General features: G+C 38.4%; 1 protein-coding gene across 1 annotated transcript in view; it reads right to left on the bottom strand.

The window, feature by feature from the left end:
* KCNU1 (potassium calcium-activated channel subfamily U member 1) overlaps nucleotides 1–13,720 on the bottom strand; it is a 175,942-nt gene extending 162,222 nt beyond the window's left edge. Inside the window, 5 exon segments of the mRNA XM_064584047.1 lie at nucleotides 3,836–3,955; nucleotides 6,676–6,827; nucleotides 6,830–6,892; nucleotides 8,419–8,474; nucleotides 13,629–13,720. Coding sequence (XP_064440117.1) covers nucleotides 3,836–3,955; nucleotides 6,676–6,827; nucleotides 6,830–6,892; nucleotides 8,419–8,474; nucleotides 13,629–13,720 — 483 coding nt within the window.
* Between the last annotated feature and the right edge of the window lie 4,568 nt (nucleotides 13,721–18,288).

The raw sequence follows: 18,288 nt of genomic DNA on the forward strand, positions 1-18,288 counted from the left end.
TCTCTTTTTTTCCTTGTTTAGGCTAGCTATTGATTTCTCTGTGTTATTGTTTTAAATAAGATGTTTTATAACTCATTAATTTCTAACTTTATATTCTGCATAGATTTAATGTGTTTTCTTTCTCTAATTTTTTGAGATTGATAATTCATTTATTTTAATTATTTTCATTTATCAAAATAAGTTTTTATTGTTAGGCATTTAACTCAGAACCACTTCCATCTTGTACTCTAGGTGCAAGGGGTATGTGGTGTTTTCATTATCTTTATGTTTTAAAGATACTGCAAGTGTTACTTTGATTTTTCTGAGTTAAGATTCTTTTGAGAGAGGGAAATGTTACGATTTGTAGCTGTAAGGTCTTTGTTTTTCTTTTTTTTCTGGGTTTATTTATTGTTTTCTTATTTCTTATTGTGCTGTGTTCAGTTAATGTCTGTCTGTACTTTGTAGGTTTTGTAATTGGGACTGTTTTTTTGCTAAATATATGCTAAATTTTTACAAATAGTTCATATGGAATTTCATCATTTCAATCAGGATTCTCTTATTAATTAAGTTACTTTGATATTCTTTGTGTTTATTATTGTTAAAAAGAAACAGGTCCAAAATGGAGTCATTTATATTAAGCCCCACAAAAGACTTAATATCTAACCTACTTGCTGTTTTAGCCTTTCCTGGCAATGCAGTTTTAAACCAATCAGTCTGGAAATTCCTGACCAGCACTAGTGAGGTAATCTGCCTGCTCTATCCCCTAAGGAAAGGTGACCTTCCCTGAAAAAATTTTTTCTTTTCTTTTGCTAATAGCTCCCTTGCTCCAATCTCCTTCCTATAAAAACTTTGTTTTGTACAACTCCTCAGTTATCTCCCTGCTTGTTAGGTGGGATGCTACCTGATTCATGAATTGCTTAATAAAGCCAATTACATCTTCAAGTTTACCTGGTTGAATTTTGTTTTTTAACATTATTTTTTCCTATTTATTATATCCTTATATGATAGGTGAACTAAAAGCTCCTACAACCAATGTGTTTTTAGTATTTCTATTTATATCTTATAATTTTTTAAATTTATTATCTTGAAGTTATATTTTTGGTGTAGGTAATTTTTGATGATATTTGGTATTTGTATTTTTGGTGATATTCATGATGTTATATTTTGGTTGAGGTTTGTTATATTTACCATCACAAATATTGTGTGTTGAATTGTGTCCCCCCCAAAAAAAAAGATATGTTGAAGTCCTAACCCTCAGTACTGCCAAAAGTGACCTTGTTTGGAAATAGGGTCTTTGCAGATATGTTTAAGATCATGAGGATGGGCTCTAATTCAGTATGACTGGTGTCCTTGGGAAAAGAAAATTTGGATATATACACAAGCAGAGGAGACATTATGTGAATGCCATGTGAAAATGAAGGCAAAGATCTGGATGCATGTATGAGCCAAGGCACACCAAAGATTGCTAACCAACCAGCAGAAGCTAGGAGAGAGACATGGAACCAGTTCATTCTCACAGCCCTCAGAAGGAATCAACCCTTGACTTCTAGCCACCAGAACCACAAGACAAAAAATTTCTGTTGTTTTCTGTTGGTGTGTGGTACTTTGTTACAGTGAGCCTAGGAAACTAATACAGGTTACTTGGCTTCATTTATTGTTTTTTTGCCCTGAATTCAAATTTATCTGATATTAAAATGTGCTCCCAATTTCTGTTGTCACTTGCCTGGTATACTTTTGACAGTTCCTTTATTTTCAAACTTTAGTGCCTCTTGAATTTTTAAAACATAATTAGACCATGTCAGCTCCATGCTCAAAAAACCCTCAATGACTTCCCTTTGCATTAGAGTAAAATTATTCCATTTGAAAAGCGTACTTCCTTAGTATGAAGTGCAAAGCATTGCATGGTTCTCCTGTCTCTTCTCAGACCTCATTCTGCTCTGCCCTCCGTGACCTCTAGCACAGGAGTCTTATTGTGGTACTTGCAGTAAGCTGAGCTCTTTACTTCCACAAGTCTGTTCTCTCTGTCAGTAACCTTGTTTCCTCTTCAGTGGCTTTATACTTCTGATTCTTCATGTCTTAGCTCAAATCTTAACTTTTCAGAGATTTCTTCTCTGATCACTGTATCTGATGTGATCTAACTCCATTTCCACCGAAACTCTCAAACACATCACTCATAATTCCCTGGTAGCATTGATCACCGTATGAATTTATTTTATTTATATTCATATTTGTCATCTCTACCCCCACTAGAATCTAAGTCCCATGAGACTTAAGACTCTTGTCTGCATTTTCACCATGTCTAGAATGTCGGCTTTGCATGTAGTTGGCAAAGAGTAAGTATCTGTTGAAAGAAGTAAGGGAATTACAAAGAAAGGAAGGATCGATGGATGGAAAGGAAATCTACAAGCCATTTTGTTCTCTTCTCAGCCTTTCATAAAATACTTGCTCGGAACCTCTAACTGAGGAGTGCCTTTCAATGTTAGAGTGTTTATTCTAATCTAAACTCTACTCTGTGCCTCCTGTTGTTCCAGCTACTTAATCATCAGATGTAACAGATTGAAAAAAACAGTTTTTCCATTATTAAAGAAGTAATTTTTATTGGTATGTAATCAGTGGTCATTCCTTCTTCACCCACTTCCCATATGCGATGCTCATATGGTGGATGGTGTAAGTTATCTTCTCCCTCAGCCCAGAGACCTTTAATATGTTATTCCCAATATTATCCTCATACAGTCACACATGATTTGAACATTTGAAGAGATCCTAGCCAAGAAATCCCTGATCTAATCAGGAAGAATCACTAAATTCTTCTCTAGCAGGTCATACTGACAGGCATTTCAGAAAAAGGACCAAAACTAGAAGAAAGAAAAAGGGAGAGGCACATTCCCAGATGATTCAACATTCCCTGTAGATTTTATCAAGAACAATTATATATGTATATATTTCCAAATACATTTTAAAAAGTAATTTTATCTTAATTAAACAACATTAACCAGAACAGAGCAATGTTTTCACCAATTACAAAAAAAGCAAAGGATAATCTCTAGCTCACATATATCTACTTCCACCATATCACCATCTGATGGCAGCATACCCTCAAAATATAGATTCTACTTTTTAATGTTTCAGATCAATTCATTCCTTTATAGGGCATCTGCTATTTCCAGACAATGTGATATAAATATTTCCATGGCCTAGTCTGTTCTCTTAAGGAGCTCACAGTACACTGGAAGAGACAGGCATATACACAGATAATTTTAATAACAGTGTGCAATGAATATTATAGAAGCTTAGAGATGGACTCTTAGCCTAATATGAAGATAAGGTAAGATTTTCCCCTATGAGATTATACCTGAATTGAGTTTTAACATGTGCAAGTTACCTAGATTAAAATAGGTAGTAAAATGATGAATATCATTATACAGAGGCAAAAGAGACTAGTTTGTATATAAGGAAGAAAAGAGGCTATTGGAATCAAAGGAGGAGAAAATTGTACATTTCAGGCCCAATGATTCCCTAAACATCACATTTTTGGGGCACATCTATATGCCGGGCATCCATCTACATACAAAGAAAACAAAATGAACACAATCTTTGTCCTAATAAAGCTTTTCTTCTAGCACATACACTAATGATCAATTGAAACTATAATGCCAAGTAATTATATTCAAATTAAAAACAAGCAGAATATGGATAGGGTAGACACAGGGAGATGGCAGTGGGGAGGCAGTGATATTTTAGATAAGGCCACCAGGGAACACCAGATGTTTACCTAGGTGATAAAATTATATATACGGACTATAATCACACTCATGGCTAAAGTACGTTTGCAAGCTAACAATGAAAATGCACTTACCAACACTTGACCCACAAAGGTCTGTGCTGAAAGCAGCATTTCTATACGATTACGAAATATTCCTTGGAAGTGGAGACTTTTTAAATGTTTACTACGGATGCTCTTTGTCAAGAGTAGTTCCTATAAGGAAGAGAAAAGAAGTGAGAGTGAGCTGGATCCCAGAGAAAGTAATCTGTTTTATGTATGTTGGTAGAGCCTCCTGCTGAGTTATCAGCCAGAAATTACTATACTTTGTCCAACCCAGAAAACCCCAAAATCCCTTATTCAGCATATCATGAAATGAATTTTACTGGGTTTGCATTTTACTCGTCTTTTGCACAGCTTTTTAATTAGGAATTCTGCGGTCACCATGCCTTCTTCACATGCTCTCAGTCCTAGACCCTTCAAACTGACATTATTGTAGTGATCAGGATTGGGAATAGCATGCTTCTTCCTGCTCTGGGAACATCTCTTATCCTTTTCTATCAAGATACATGGACAAAGGAAAAAGATTACAAATTGGTTTTTAGTGATTACTTAAGTATCTGCTCTTTTTTGGGGAAAGAAGGAAAGTTTCAGCAATTTTATGTTGCTTTTAGTTCCTTATCTGGTGACATATCCTGCTGATATAATCCCTCCTCATATTTATAAAGTACCTTTACTTATTATATTTAAATTTTTAGTAATCCTATGAAGTAGACAAAATAAATGTGATTTAAAACCACTATCTACTGCTAAGGAAACTGGGGTATAGAGAAATTACATGACTGGCCCATAAGCAGGGGATAAGAGGCTGGAGTCTGAACTAGCCCCCATATCTATTGATAAGCTACCACCAAGAAAGACACAAGTGAGCTAGAATTCACCACACCATGCTGACTGAGACCCTCTGACTTTTAGAAAAACTCATTATATATGGAGCTAGGGTTTTGAAAAGACTTAATTTTTCTACTCATAATCTCTGAATGGTGAAAGAAAAGTCTCATTAAATAACTATTTGATAATAGAACTCCTATCTTGATCAGTGATTTGCCCTCTAATATCTATGACTCATCATGTGCATTCCTGAGATGTCTAAGACTTGATTTAAAAAAAAATGTTCAGTATAACATTAATGTGGAACACTTCTTTGAATTTCATTATGAAATTAGAGGAGCCTTCTGTGGGAAAACAAATTGACCCTAAGATAAGATATAATAAAATCATACTTATGAATGTAGTAAACATTTTAAAAATGCACATTTAAGGAGAAAACTATGACTCCAAATAATTTTTAAAACATCTTTGACAGTTGTGACATTTTTTGCATTAGGCCAACTTTCCCAAAGGCTTAGAGAAAAAATACAACACTCTCGATTTAATTAAATATAACAAGTTACTGAGAAGTCACTCAGCTCATATCAAATTCTCTCAAGGTTCAAAACCAGAAAAGTAGAGTATTCTGGAGGCTTGGACCCTACTTCTTAACATCTCATAATAGTTGCTTCCTATTAGAAATTAAGATACCTCTGGACAGAAGGGTAGACATGAATTACATCCCAAAGAAGGGAAAAATACTGCAAATGTTTATGGACAAATAGGTTCTCACATTTTTGTAACCACACAAAAATAAATACAATGGAGGGAAAAGATACATTTTCTGGAGCAGAAATCTAAGGAGATTAAACAATTCTAGCAATTCAGTTGTGCATTGGGAAAAAAGAAAAAAAGTAGAAGGCAGATTCTCCATACCCAGTACTCATTTGTGTACTCTATCAGTCTTGTTAAGGAGTAAGTGCTCCTCAGAATTCTTTGCAGTTTTTATGCCACTGCTTAAAGTCGTTACAAAAATTAAGAATAGAGGGGACTCATTTAGCAACAAAATCTATGAACTACTATACTGGGTACATGTTGAATGCAGAAACCTGAATTCCATTTTATGATTATTGCCAATGACCTTAAAAAGTTACCAAGTTATTACAAATTCTGTTATTTTATGTCAATGTTTACCATTAAGAGAAATGTTTTAAGCAACTTTTCAATATTGACTACAACGCACAAGTGAAATGTGTTATGTTATGGAAATTGCTATATCAGTAAAACAAAGTTTGGGAAACAAAAATTGGGAACAAATCACACAGGGCATAATAAAGCTCTGCCTTCGACCACCGGTATTAGAACAGCCATTATACAGCATTTGAGAGTTTTATTTCAGCTCTTAAGCAAAGTCTTATCTAAGATACCATTATTCTCGTCATCATCATTTGCTAGCTGTTACCCCACAGCCCCCACCCTTGCAAAGCTTGTTTGGTTGTGAATAGTGTCTCTGCATTTGTGGCTGGATGGCATGTGAATGTATGCATGGGTTTCCATATGAATATATGTACAACTAGGTGTGTTGTGTTAACATGGTATATAAAAGACAATGTACATGTGTTAAGTACATATGCATCCTGCATGCGTGATTTATGAAAGTAAGGTTGACCTGATGGTGGTCTTTGCCTGCCTCATAGTACCAAGCACAACTATCATTTTAAAATTCAAAATAGAGTCATAGATGTAAATGTTTGTGGAAATTTTTTTTTTTTTTAAGAATAGTGACTCTGTTTCCAGAGCTATCATTCATCATCAGCCACAGCAGACATTCTTTCTCTGAGTGGTGGGAGAGGAGGCCCAGCTCTGTACCTGCTGCCTTTGGAATGGTGTCCTGGGGTCCTGTTTTCTACCCCAGGGGAGGATCAGCCCCTTTATAAGGCACTGGATTAGAGCTGGTTCTATTAGCTCATGAAAACTGAGTGAAGCTTAAATTGTTTTCTAAACCCAGTCACTTGCCAAACCTGTCTCAATCTTCATATAGTAGGATCCAAAATAAGGAAACTGACCAAGAGAATTCCTGTTCCCTTGATGTTTTGCCATTTTTTAATGGTTCTCCAGATTAGTCTGAAAATGAGTAAGATGAGGAGTCCAAGCAAGAAGGTCACAAAGGAAGAGAGAATAAACGCTGCTTGGATCTCACTTGAGCAGGCCATTTTCCCAGATCTTCCCCACTATCACTCTGCGGCTTTGTTTGAAAGATCAGGAGATGGAACTGCTGGGCTTCTGTGATGTCATGATCACATGGTAATGATTCCAGAAATTAGAGTTTAGTGTATCAATGAGTCCTGAGGTCAGGTGTAATAGCGATAAGTGATTCCAGGAACAAGGGTCAGCTAACCACTGCAATGCTGACTCATAGGATGCAAATGAATGAACAGGAAAAGACCAGGTCCACAACGTGGTCTTCAGAAGACAAGAATTCTAGATCTAATTCTTTTACTGACTTTCTTTCTGACTTAGAGGAAATTACAGCCTTCATGGCTATGGTCAATGGTCAATGGGCTATTTGGTTTGTTGCAAACACCTTCATTTTTTTTTTCTTTTCTTTCTTTTTTTTTTTTTTTAATTTTTTTAATTTTTGGTGGAATGGCATCCAGCCATCTGTGTGTCAGTGAATTGATTCTTTACCTGAGCAGATACCACATGCTCAGTAATTGTGGAAGGACAGATGAGAGGAGTACTTCAAGATTTTTGCTTAACTCATCAATAAGAAAGGCACGATAGGGCAGGTATTATAGAAAGTACTTTTACTGGTGTGAACATTGGTCAGTTGTTAAATATTTGAGCCCAGGAATCTGTTCCTCTGATCTCTTCTTTATGGGACTGTCCCCTTTCTTGCTTTTATCCCTGCCCTGTCAGCAAACACTTTGGTCCAGCAGAGGTAAAGTTCAGAATGAGAGCAATTTCTTTTATTTTCTCTGATGTTTTCAAAGGCATAAGAAATGTCATGCCTTTCAGTGCACCCACGTGGCAGGTAAAATGTCAGAGCCTGATGGGGGGCCTAGTCCCCCCAGTTATTGTGAAGATGGCCTGACACAAGGTGATGAGACCCAGGAGAAATGTTGTTGTCCTTTGGAGCCTTCCATGATTCTGCTCTATGTGGCAGACTATTTCTAGAAGAGAATTACAACATTTCCTAGAACTGCTGCCACAGTTATATTTCCTTCTAAGCTGAGCTATAATTTCCACAAAATCTAGTCATTAAGCTAGCATAGGGCAATATTAGGAAGGACTCTGGTCTAGAGTTAGGAGCCCTGAATTCCAGCCCTAGTCTTTCATTTAAGTTGCTTTGTGATGTCTAATAAGTCACTTTACTTTTCACAGTCATTTATTTTATGTTGAAAATAACATAATAACATACTTGATGGAATTACTGTGGGGATTCAATAAGGTAGTGTGATCATATTTTGAAAAGCATAAAACTCAAAACAAGGAAAGATAACCATTAGCTATTTCAGTTCCTTTTCTGAATGGCACTGATTATAAAGCAAAGAGGAAGGGTGGGGGGAGGGAGGGAGGAAGGAAGGAAGGAAGGAAGGGAGGAAAGAAGGAAGAAATTATGTGTTTAGATCACATGCACGCATGAGCATAAGCCCCTATAGCTAGCTATTTGGAAAATAAGATCACAGTTTCCAAGTTAAAGCTTATTTACTTAGTCTGATTAATCTTAAGTAATGGTTAAGCTATCATCATCAATTCAACTTTCTTATTTTCCTAACTTTTGCTATTTAATATTGTCAAAGTACTACCAATTCTTTCCAAGATACCATCTAGGCATCTCTTTCCCCCTTTCCCAGCAATTGTCCTATGAGAACAAAAAGATTCAATTTTAATTAAACAGCCAGGTAGCTTGTCCCTCTAATATATTATGGTCATGGTAATACTAGTTTCTATGGCTGAGTCAAGGAATGTGTGGATTTCTTTCAAAGTCGGTCTTTCCAAATTTGTCTTGAACCTCCAGTGTCTGGGTCATCTGGTTTCCCTGGAACTGTCCCAGCTTCTGGACTGAAAGTCTAACACCCTGAGAAGACCCTTGGTCCTGGGCAGATTGGGGTAGGTGTTCCTCCTTCCCCCCCCTCCACTTCTTCATCTATACAGTGCTGCAGCCGCACTGCCCCATCCTAGCTACGAGGGCATGCAAAGTCTTTTCTTTCTCCAGGCCTTTCTGACACACGGTGCCCTCTGCCTAGAACACACACTTGTGTCTTCAGCAGCCGCTATCTTTTTTTTTTTTTTTAAAGATTTTATTTATTTATTTGAGAGAGAGAATGAGAGAGAGAGAGCACATGAGAGGGGTTAGGGTCAGAGGGAGAAGCAGGCTCCCTGCTGAGCAGGGAGCCCGATGCGGGACTCGATCCCGGGACTCCAGGATCATGACTTGAGCCGAAGGCAGTTGCTTAACCAACTGAGCCACCCAGGCACCCCCAGCAGCCGCTTTCTTCATGTTTCTTTTTCAATGGCCCACCACACTCTCCTGACCATCCTTTAGAAAGGAGGGCTGGTCACAGGCCCCAGGATTCTGTGATGGCCCTTTCCTTCACGGCACTTCATGGCATTTCTTGTAATTACCTTATTTCCTGTTGTCTGGTTTATTTTCTATCTTCCCTCACAAAATGTAAGCTCCACAAGCTTAGGGATACCTGTTTTATTCATTACTGAGTAGCCTGTGTCAAGTAATACACCTGCAACATGCTTGGCAAGTCACCAGAACTTAATAAATATCTGGAGATTGAATGAATAAATCCTAGATCCTTAGAAATATGTTAGGTGAATGAAATACTGACTCTACATGGACTTTAACCCAAGTTATCCACACTTCTCTCCTGCATATTTCCCACCTCTCACTACAAACTATTTTCATGAAGGAAGTGTGCCATCTGCAGTTGTTTATGCACAGGGCATGGTATGTGGTGTGTGTATGTGTGCTCAGAATGTGTGTATACAATGTGTGTGGTTTGTGGTGTGTGTGTGTGCATGTCGTGTGTGCATGTGATGGTGGGAGTGTGTGTGTGGGCGCATGGTGACGTGTGTGTGCTTTTGCGAGCAGTGTGTATGTGTTGAGTGGTGCGGGTGTGTGTGTGTGTGTGTGTGTGTGTGTGTGTGTGTAGGGGAAAGGGCATACGACTTGGATCAAGTGCCATTCAAAGTGTTACTATCTTTGCTAACAGGTTCAAATTTGGTAACTTTTCTCAGAGTTACTGAGTTATTGTGGCATGGTAGAAGTGTGTGATGAAGGAAAAGCTGCCATTTGTCACTTGGTAGCAATTCAGTATTCAGAACTAGAGAGACAATTTGAAACAACATTACCTTTTACAATAACTGAGAAAGGACTCCCCTTGTACTAGATAATTTAAAGAAAAGAAAAAATTCACTATTCTGTTGGCTACCTACGATCAGCCAGAATCTTCTGTGTGTGTGTGTGTTTGTGTGTGTATTAAGCAAGTACTATGTGCCAGGCACAATGGAAGCACAATGGTCAACAAAAGAAACCTAGTTCATTCCCTCACAGGGCATACAGTTAACTGAGGAAGATGTTTACAATTAGAAACTAGGAAAAGTGTTTGAGGGAAAAAAACAGGTGGTGGAAGGAGGGACCTAATCGAGGTGAGGAGGCCAGAAGCTGCCTCAAGCCCGTCATGTGTGAAACTGAGGGCTGAAGCATGACATGCTACCTCAGTCAGATCCTCCAGTGGGTGTGGAGAGGCCAGGAACAAGCACTGCGCCCACCGTTAGGCAGAGGTGCCATCTTGGGCAAGGTTGGGAAGGATGGCACTTCTGAAGAGAGTGGTTGCATGCACAGTAATGACCCAAGAGAAGGCTGGCTGCATATGAAGGGGACCAGATCACGCAAGGCCTTGTATTCAGGTTACGATTAAAAATACACACAGACCAACAAAAATTCATCCCAAGAACAAGAGGAAACATTTGAAAGCTTTCAGAGAAGGACGTTAAGTGATTGAATCCCAGTTGTAAAGGGATTATCCTGACTTACAGAGAAGACACCACAGCAGGTGAGATGTGGTGGCTGGTGGAGATACGCGGGCAGGTGGGAGTGACGTCCAGCAGGTAACATCTGCTCCCCTGCATGAGGGACATGAGGGAGAGGACTGGTCAAAGCTACCCTGCTTTTCCAGCTGGTACTTCTGGGGGTTTCTTGGAAGCATTCACTGCTGTGTCTTTAAAACTCCACCTAAGAGGGACGCCTGGGTGGCTCAGTCAGTTAAGCATCTGCCTTTGGCTCAGGTCATGATCCCAGGGTCCTGGGATTGAGCCCTGCATTGGGCTCCTTGCTCAGCCTGCTTCTCCCTCTGCCACTCCCCCACGCCCCCCGTGCTCTCTCTCTTTCTCTCTCTGTCAAATAAGTAAATAAAATCTTAAAAAAAAACTCCATCTAAGAAATAAAGACAATGTGATGAAGAACTTTTTTTTTTCCCACTCAGATGAATTTTTTTAACATGTCAGTGATTTGATTAGAAAATAGCTTCACTTTGTACACATCTCTATAATTTACCTCCGGGCATTCAAATAATCTGGAAAAATTGTACTTTATAATGAGAATGAATAAATGTTTTATCTTAAAAATTTAGCTTTCAACAAATGTGCCCTATTTGACAAAAGTAAGTAAAAACTTCATTTTTTAAGTGTCTACACCAGCACTTATGAGTGTGTGTGTGTTTGTGTATAATGCTTCTGAAAATAATAACCATATTGTGATGTTATCTTTTAAGGATCTAAATGCATCCATCACACTGAATGGTATAACCCTACCCTCTTCTGTTTCTATAAGAAGAGGTTCATTTCATACCACAATGAACATCCTCACCATCTGTCAGACACTGGTCAAGAAATACTAGGCCTCAGTTCATGCAGCTAGTCAATGTCAGAACCAAGTCTAAAGTCAGAGATGAAGATGGTTCCACCTCCACAGAACACTCACATGCTAGTGAAAGTACATCAGCTTTCTGGGGTGGACATCTTTTTGTTGATTTCATGTATCTGTGGCTTAGGGAATGTTACTTACAGATTGTAGCCTCAGTCTCTCAAGGCCTTTAGATGAAGCTATTTTAATCACCTTTACCTTTCTTTACCTTTCATCTTCTGAAGGCTTCATTTCTATTTTTGGTTGAACTCCTTAAGTGTCATGAAATAGAAGAAATAGTAAATTAACTACGTCTGGAGAAAGCTTACTGTTGAGGGAATATGATTTAATCCATATTCTCTTTAGAGCCATGATCCCACCCTTTAAAAAGTCACTGTTCTTTTTAACTCACTCTCTTGTTCCCTATGTATTCCAAGTGGACAAACCACAACAAAATGTTCCACTGTGGTAGGCACTTCAACTCAATTGAATGGCTATCTACACTATATTGGTGAGAGTATGTGTTTGTGTTTAGAAACTATCAGCTCTGGAGAGGCTGATACAAGCAAGGTAATTGTAGTTAAAATCCATACAGAAACTTGAGTTCTGTTTTTCTTTTTTCATCGAGTTTGTTGGTTTACCTCTGAAGCATAAGTCTTTGGACAGGCTTCTTATGCTCCCCCATCTTCATTTTCTCATTAGTAAAGTGAGGAGGCTGCTACCGGTATTTGGGATTCTTACCAGCTTTGAAACATGAATCTTTGATTCTATAATCATAGATCATGACTCTCCTAGATTGTAAACTCTTTTCCATATACCAGTGTCTAACCTCATCTACCAGATGAAGTCATTAAAAAATGAACAAAAAGGAAGAAGCATCATTTCTGAGTGGCTTTTTACTGAAGAGGTGTACCCTTTGAAAAGTTAACTTGGAACCCAATTTGATTTCTTCTTGAATCTCATGGAATTTTCCTCATAGAGGGAATATGGTTATGTTGGTCTCAGTCTCTGATTCCATCTGTGCATCCAAGCCTCTTTCCCTATGTGATATGAATAGAAACATGCTAACTGGTTTGCCAGACACACCGTCTCTTTGGTTCTCTGTCCAATCTCCCATTCCTTTTCTCACTAATTTGCTTTCTGTGGTACTGCAGAGTTATGCTTCATTTTGGGTATTTGCAAACTGCATAGTAAGTCCATATGTATATCAAATATGTGGGTGGATTGTTAAGTGCAAAATGAAGAACTTCCTCAATCTTTTTAATTTTCTCATTTGTGGTTCCTAATTATTGTACCGTTGGAGGGTGGTCTTAAATCGTGGTACAAGTATTAACAAAAGTTAAGACATGAGCCTTCTCCATTTGGCCAGTAGGTGGGAGTATTTCACAGGGAATTAGCAAACTGCAGGGTTTTTTTTGTTTTGTTTTGTTTTAGAAGATGGAGGACCCTTCTGGAAGAGAACTAAAAAGGAGAAAACAAAAACAGAAAGTTAAGAACGAAGAGAGGGACACCCAATCATATAAAATACAGGGCTTGTAAACAGTCTCACCAAAAACCCATTTTCTGTTCAGGCTCTCTCTGTTTATCCTCTGACTCTGCCCCTTTTGATAGAATACAAGGATGAATTAAACTGTTGATAACTCTGGAGTTGTGTTTTTTTTTTTTTTTTCCCTTTTCTTTCGTTCATTTCTTTTCTTTTTCTTTCTTTCTTTCTTTTTTTTTTTTTTTTAGTATAATCTCTATGGATCCTTGAGAGTCCTAAAAAACCTTTTCAGGAGAAGGAATAATGCAATCAGTCTCTTCAGAAATCAGGCCAGCTGAACACCAAGCTGGTGATTTCATCAGAATGCTTAATGCCCACCAGCAGAAGTGGTGTGAGAGCAACGCAAGTGTAGGCTCACTGTTGGCAGCTTCGCCAGCGACTCTGGCCAGGGTCTCAATGCAGTTATCATTATGTCATCCCTTTGCCCATCTTCTCTACTGCTACCGTTTGGAATTATTTGTCTACCATTGAAAAGATTAAGGCAAATCACCAAACATTGTCCCAGCAGCTGGTTGCTGTATGAGTGTGTTTTAACAGTCACAATTTCAATGAACTACATGTTCGTTTGAGTCTCTGGGCAGTTGTATTCAACTTGAAGATTAGGTTGAAAAACGGAGCTGTCACCAATGTCATAGGAGATGAATGCCATCGCTTCTGTATCAGCTTCTGTTGCACGTTCACCCAGACACTACTCTCCAAACCCCCACTGTGCCCTTGCAAGCTTTGGAAGGAGATGAAATGATGGACTGGCCTCCTGCTCTGTCTTTGGTTTGAGGATAGCCCAGCAGTTTTCCAATTATTCTCAGGAGAGAAACCAAAACCCTATAGATACAAAATAACTTTCTAAAACACAAAGTTATTTTAATCTACATATTTTAAAGAAAATCCCAACAAATGATATAAGGTGCATACACAAGGCAAATGAAGTTCTTTGAAACTAGTTAACATCTAAGACACAGCTTTGCATATTCACTAGCTCTATTATTTCTCCCAGCAAAGGATAAATTTGCCCTCTTTATTGGCATTTCTGACTTTCTTCATCAGTATTGTGATTTTAATTGCATTTATCCAAAAACTGCCTTTGTAAGCAGTGCCCTTGATACAGTGTGAAAGTAACTGTTGCATTAATATATTTATTTTCTTTTTTCAAGATGTCCTTGAAGTAAGGGTCTTTTGGAATATAATATGCAAACAGAATGTAGATAAGCACTGACGCAAAAGAATTACTGAGCATTAAATCTGTTTATCCTAAGTCCTACTCATTTCTTTTAATTCTTTTTTTTATTATTATGTTATGTTAATCATGATACATTACATCATTAGTTTTTGATGTAGTGTTCCATGATTCATTGTTGGCGTATAACACCCGGTGCTCCATTCAGTACATGCCCTCTTTAATACCCATCACCAGGCTAACCCATCCCACCACCCTCCTCCCCTCTAGAACCCTCAGTTTGTTTCTCAGAGTACACAGTCTCTCATGGTTCATCTCCCCCTCCGATTTTCCCCCCTTCATTCTTCCCTTCCTGCTATTTTCTTTTTTTTAACATTCAATGTATTATTTGTTTGAGAGGTACAGGTCTGTGATTCAACCGTCTTACACAATTCACAGTCTCACCATAGCAGATACCCTCCCCAGTGTCTATCACCCAGCCACCCCATCCCTCCCACCCCCCACCACTCCAGCAACCCTCAGTTTGTTTCATGAGATTAAGAATTCCTCATATCAGTGAGATCATATGATACATGTCTTTCTCTGATTGACTTATTTCGCTCAGCATAATACCCTCCAGATCCATCCATGTCATTGCAAATGGCAAGATTTCATTCCTTTTGATGGGTGCGTAATATTCCATTGTATATATATACCACCTCTTCTTTATTCATTCATCTGTCAATGGACATCTTAGCTCTTTCCACAGTTTGGCTATTGTGGACATTGCTGCTATAAACATTGGGGTGCATGTACCCCTTCGGATCCCTACATTTATATCTTTGGGGTAAATACCCAGTAGTGCAATTGCTGGATTGTATGGTAGCTCTATTTTCAACTTTTTGAGGAACCTCCATACTGTTTTCCAGAGTGGCTGCACCAGCTTGCATTCCCACCAAAAGTGTAGGAGGGTTCCCCTTTCTCCGCATCCGCGCCAACATCTGTCATTTCCTGACTTGTTAATTTTAGCCATTCTGACTGGTGTGAGGTGGTATCTCATTGAGGTTTTGATTTGGATTTCCCTGATGCTGAACAACGTTGAGCACTTTTTCATGTGTCTGTTGGCCATTTGGATGTCTTCTTTGGAAAAATGTCTGTTCATGTCTTCTGCCCATTTCTTGATTGGATTCTTTGCTCTTTGGGTGTTGAGTTTGAAAAGTTCTTTATAGATTTTGGATACTAGCCCTTTATCTGATATGACATTTGCAAATATCTTCTCCCATTCTTTTGGTTGTCTTTTGGTTTTGTTGACTGTTTCTTTTGCTGTGCGAAAGCTTTTTATCTTGATGAAGTCCCAATAGTTCATTTTTGCCCTTGCTTTCCTTGCCTTTGGTGATGTTTCTAGGAAGAAGTTGCTGCGGCTGAGGTCGAAGATGTTGCTGCCTGTGTTCTCCTTTAGAATTTTGATGGACTCCTGTCTCACATTGAGGTCTTTCAACCATTTGGAGTCTATTTTTGTGTGTGGTGTAAGGAAGTGGTCCAGTTTCATTCTTCTGCATGTGGCTGGCCAATTTTCCCAACACCATTTGTTGAAGAGACTGTCTTTTTTCCATTGGACATTCTTTCCTGCTTTGTCAAAGATTAGTTGACCATAGAGTTGAGGGTCCATATCTGGGCTCTCTATTCTGTTCCATTGATCTCTGTGTCTGTTTTGTGCCAGTACCATGCTGTCTTGATGATGACAGCTTTGTAATAGAGCTGGAAGTCCGGAACTGTCTTGATGATGACAGCTTTGTAATAGAGCTGGAAGTCTGGAAGTCTGGATGCCGCCAGCTTTGCTTTTCTTTTTCAGCATTCCTCTGGCTATGTGGGGTCTTTTCTGGTTCCATACAAATTTTAGGATTATTTGTTCCATTTCTTTGAAAGAAGTGGATGGTATTTTGATGGGGATTGCATTGAATGTGTAGATTGCTCTAGGTAGCATTGACATCTTCACAATATTTGTTCTTCCAATCCATGAGCATGGAATGTTTTTCCAATTCTTTGTGTCTTCCTCAATTCCTTTCCTGAGTATTTTATTGTTTTCTGAGTACAGATCCTTCGCCTCTTCGGTTAGATTTATTCCTAGGTATCTTAAGGTTTTGGGTGCAATTGTAAATGGTATTGACTCCTTAATTTCTCTTTCTTCTGTCTTGTTGTTGGTGTATAGGAATGCCACTGATTTCTGTGCATTGATTTTATATCCTGCCACTTGACTGAATTCCTGTATGAGTTCTAGCAGTTTTGGGGTGGAGTCTTTTGGTTTTCCACATAAAGTATCATATCAGCTGCAAAGAGTGAGAGTTTGACTTCTTCTTTGCCGATTTGGATGCCTTTTATTTCTTTTTGTTGTCTGATTGCTGTGGCTAGGACTTCTAATACTATGTTGAATAGCAGTGGTGATAGTGGACATCCCTGCCGCGTTCCTGACCTTAGGGGCAAAGCTCTCAGTTTTTCCCCATTGAGAATGATATTCGCTGTAGGTTTTTCATAGATGGCTTTTATGATATTGAGGTATGTACCCTCTATGCCTATACTCTGAAGAGTTTTGATCAAGAAAGGATGCTGTACTTTGTCAAATGCTTTTTCTGCATCTATTGAGAGGATCATATGATTCTTGTTCTTTCTTTTGTTGATGTATTGTATCATGTTGATTGATTTGCGGATGTTGAACCCACCTTGCAGCCCAGGGATAAATCCCACTTGGTCATGGTGAATAATCCTTTTAATGTACATTGGATCCTATTGGCTAGAATTTTGGTGAGATTTTTGCATCCATGTTCATCAGGGATATTGGTCTGTAATTCTCCTTTTTGATGGGGTCTTTGTCTAGTTTTGGGATCAAGGTAATCCTGGCCTCATAAAATGAGTTTGGAAGTTGTCCTTCCATTTCTATTTTTTGGAACAGTTTCAGAAGAATAGGTATTAATTGTTATTGAAATGTTTGGTAGAATTCCCCTGGGAAGCCATCTTGCCCTGGGCTTTTGTTTCGTGGGAGATTTTTGATGACTGCTTCAATTTCCTTAGTGGTTATAGGTCTGTTCAGGTTTTCTATTTCTCCCTGGATCAGTTTTGGTAGTTGATGCATCTCTAGGAATGCATCCATTTCTTCCAGGTTATCTTTTTGCTGGCATAGAGTTGCTCATAATATGTTCTTATAATTGTTTGTATTTCTTTGGTGTTGGTTGTGATCTCTCCTCTTTCATTCATGATTTTGTTTATTTGGTTCTTTTCTCTTTTCTTTTTGATAAGTCTGGCCAGGGGTTTATCAATCTTGTTAATTCTTTCAAAGAACCAGCTCCTAGTTTCGTTGATCTGTTCTACTGTTCTTTTGGTTTCTATTTCATTGATTTCTGCTCTGATCTTTATGATTTCTCTTCTCCTGCTGGGTTTAGGCTTTATTTACTGTTCTTTCTCCAGCTCCTTTAGGTGTAGGGTTAGGTTGTGTACTTGAGACCTTTCTTGTTTCTTGAGAAAGGCTTGTATTGCTATATACTTTCCTCTTAGGACTGCCTTTGCTGCCTCCCAAAGATCTTGAATAGGTGTGTTTTCATTTTCATTGGTTTCCATGAATTTTTTAAATTCTTCTTTAATTTCCTGGTTGACCCATTCATTCTTTAGTAGGATCCTCTTTAGCCTCCATGTATTTGAGTTCTTTCTGACTTTCCTCTTGTGATTGAGTTCTAGTTTCAGAGCATTGTGGTATGAAAATAGGCAGGGAATGATCCCAATCTTTTGGTACCGGTTGAACCTGATTTATGACCTAGGATGTGATCGATTTTGGGGAATGTTCTATGGGCACTAGAGAAGAGTGTGTATTCTGTTGCTTTGGGATGGAATGTTCTGAATATGTCTGTGAAGTCCATTTGGTCCAGTGTGTCGTTTAAAGTCTTTATTTCCTTGTTGATCTTTTGCTTAGATGAACTGTCCATTTCAGTGAGGGGGGTGTTAAAGTCCCCCACTATTATTGTATTGTTGTCAATGTGTTTCTTTGCTTTTGTTATTAATTGCCTTATATAATTGGC

This window comes from Mirounga angustirostris, unplaced genomic scaffold (genome assembly GCF_029215605.1).
Source record: "Mirounga angustirostris isolate CCGP_5_RB_7025 unplaced genomic scaffold, mMirAng1.0.hap1 SCAF_2, whole genome shotgun sequence".
In the NCBI taxonomy this organism is placed as follows: Eukaryota; Metazoa; Chordata; class Mammalia; order Carnivora; family Phocidae; genus Mirounga; species Mirounga angustirostris.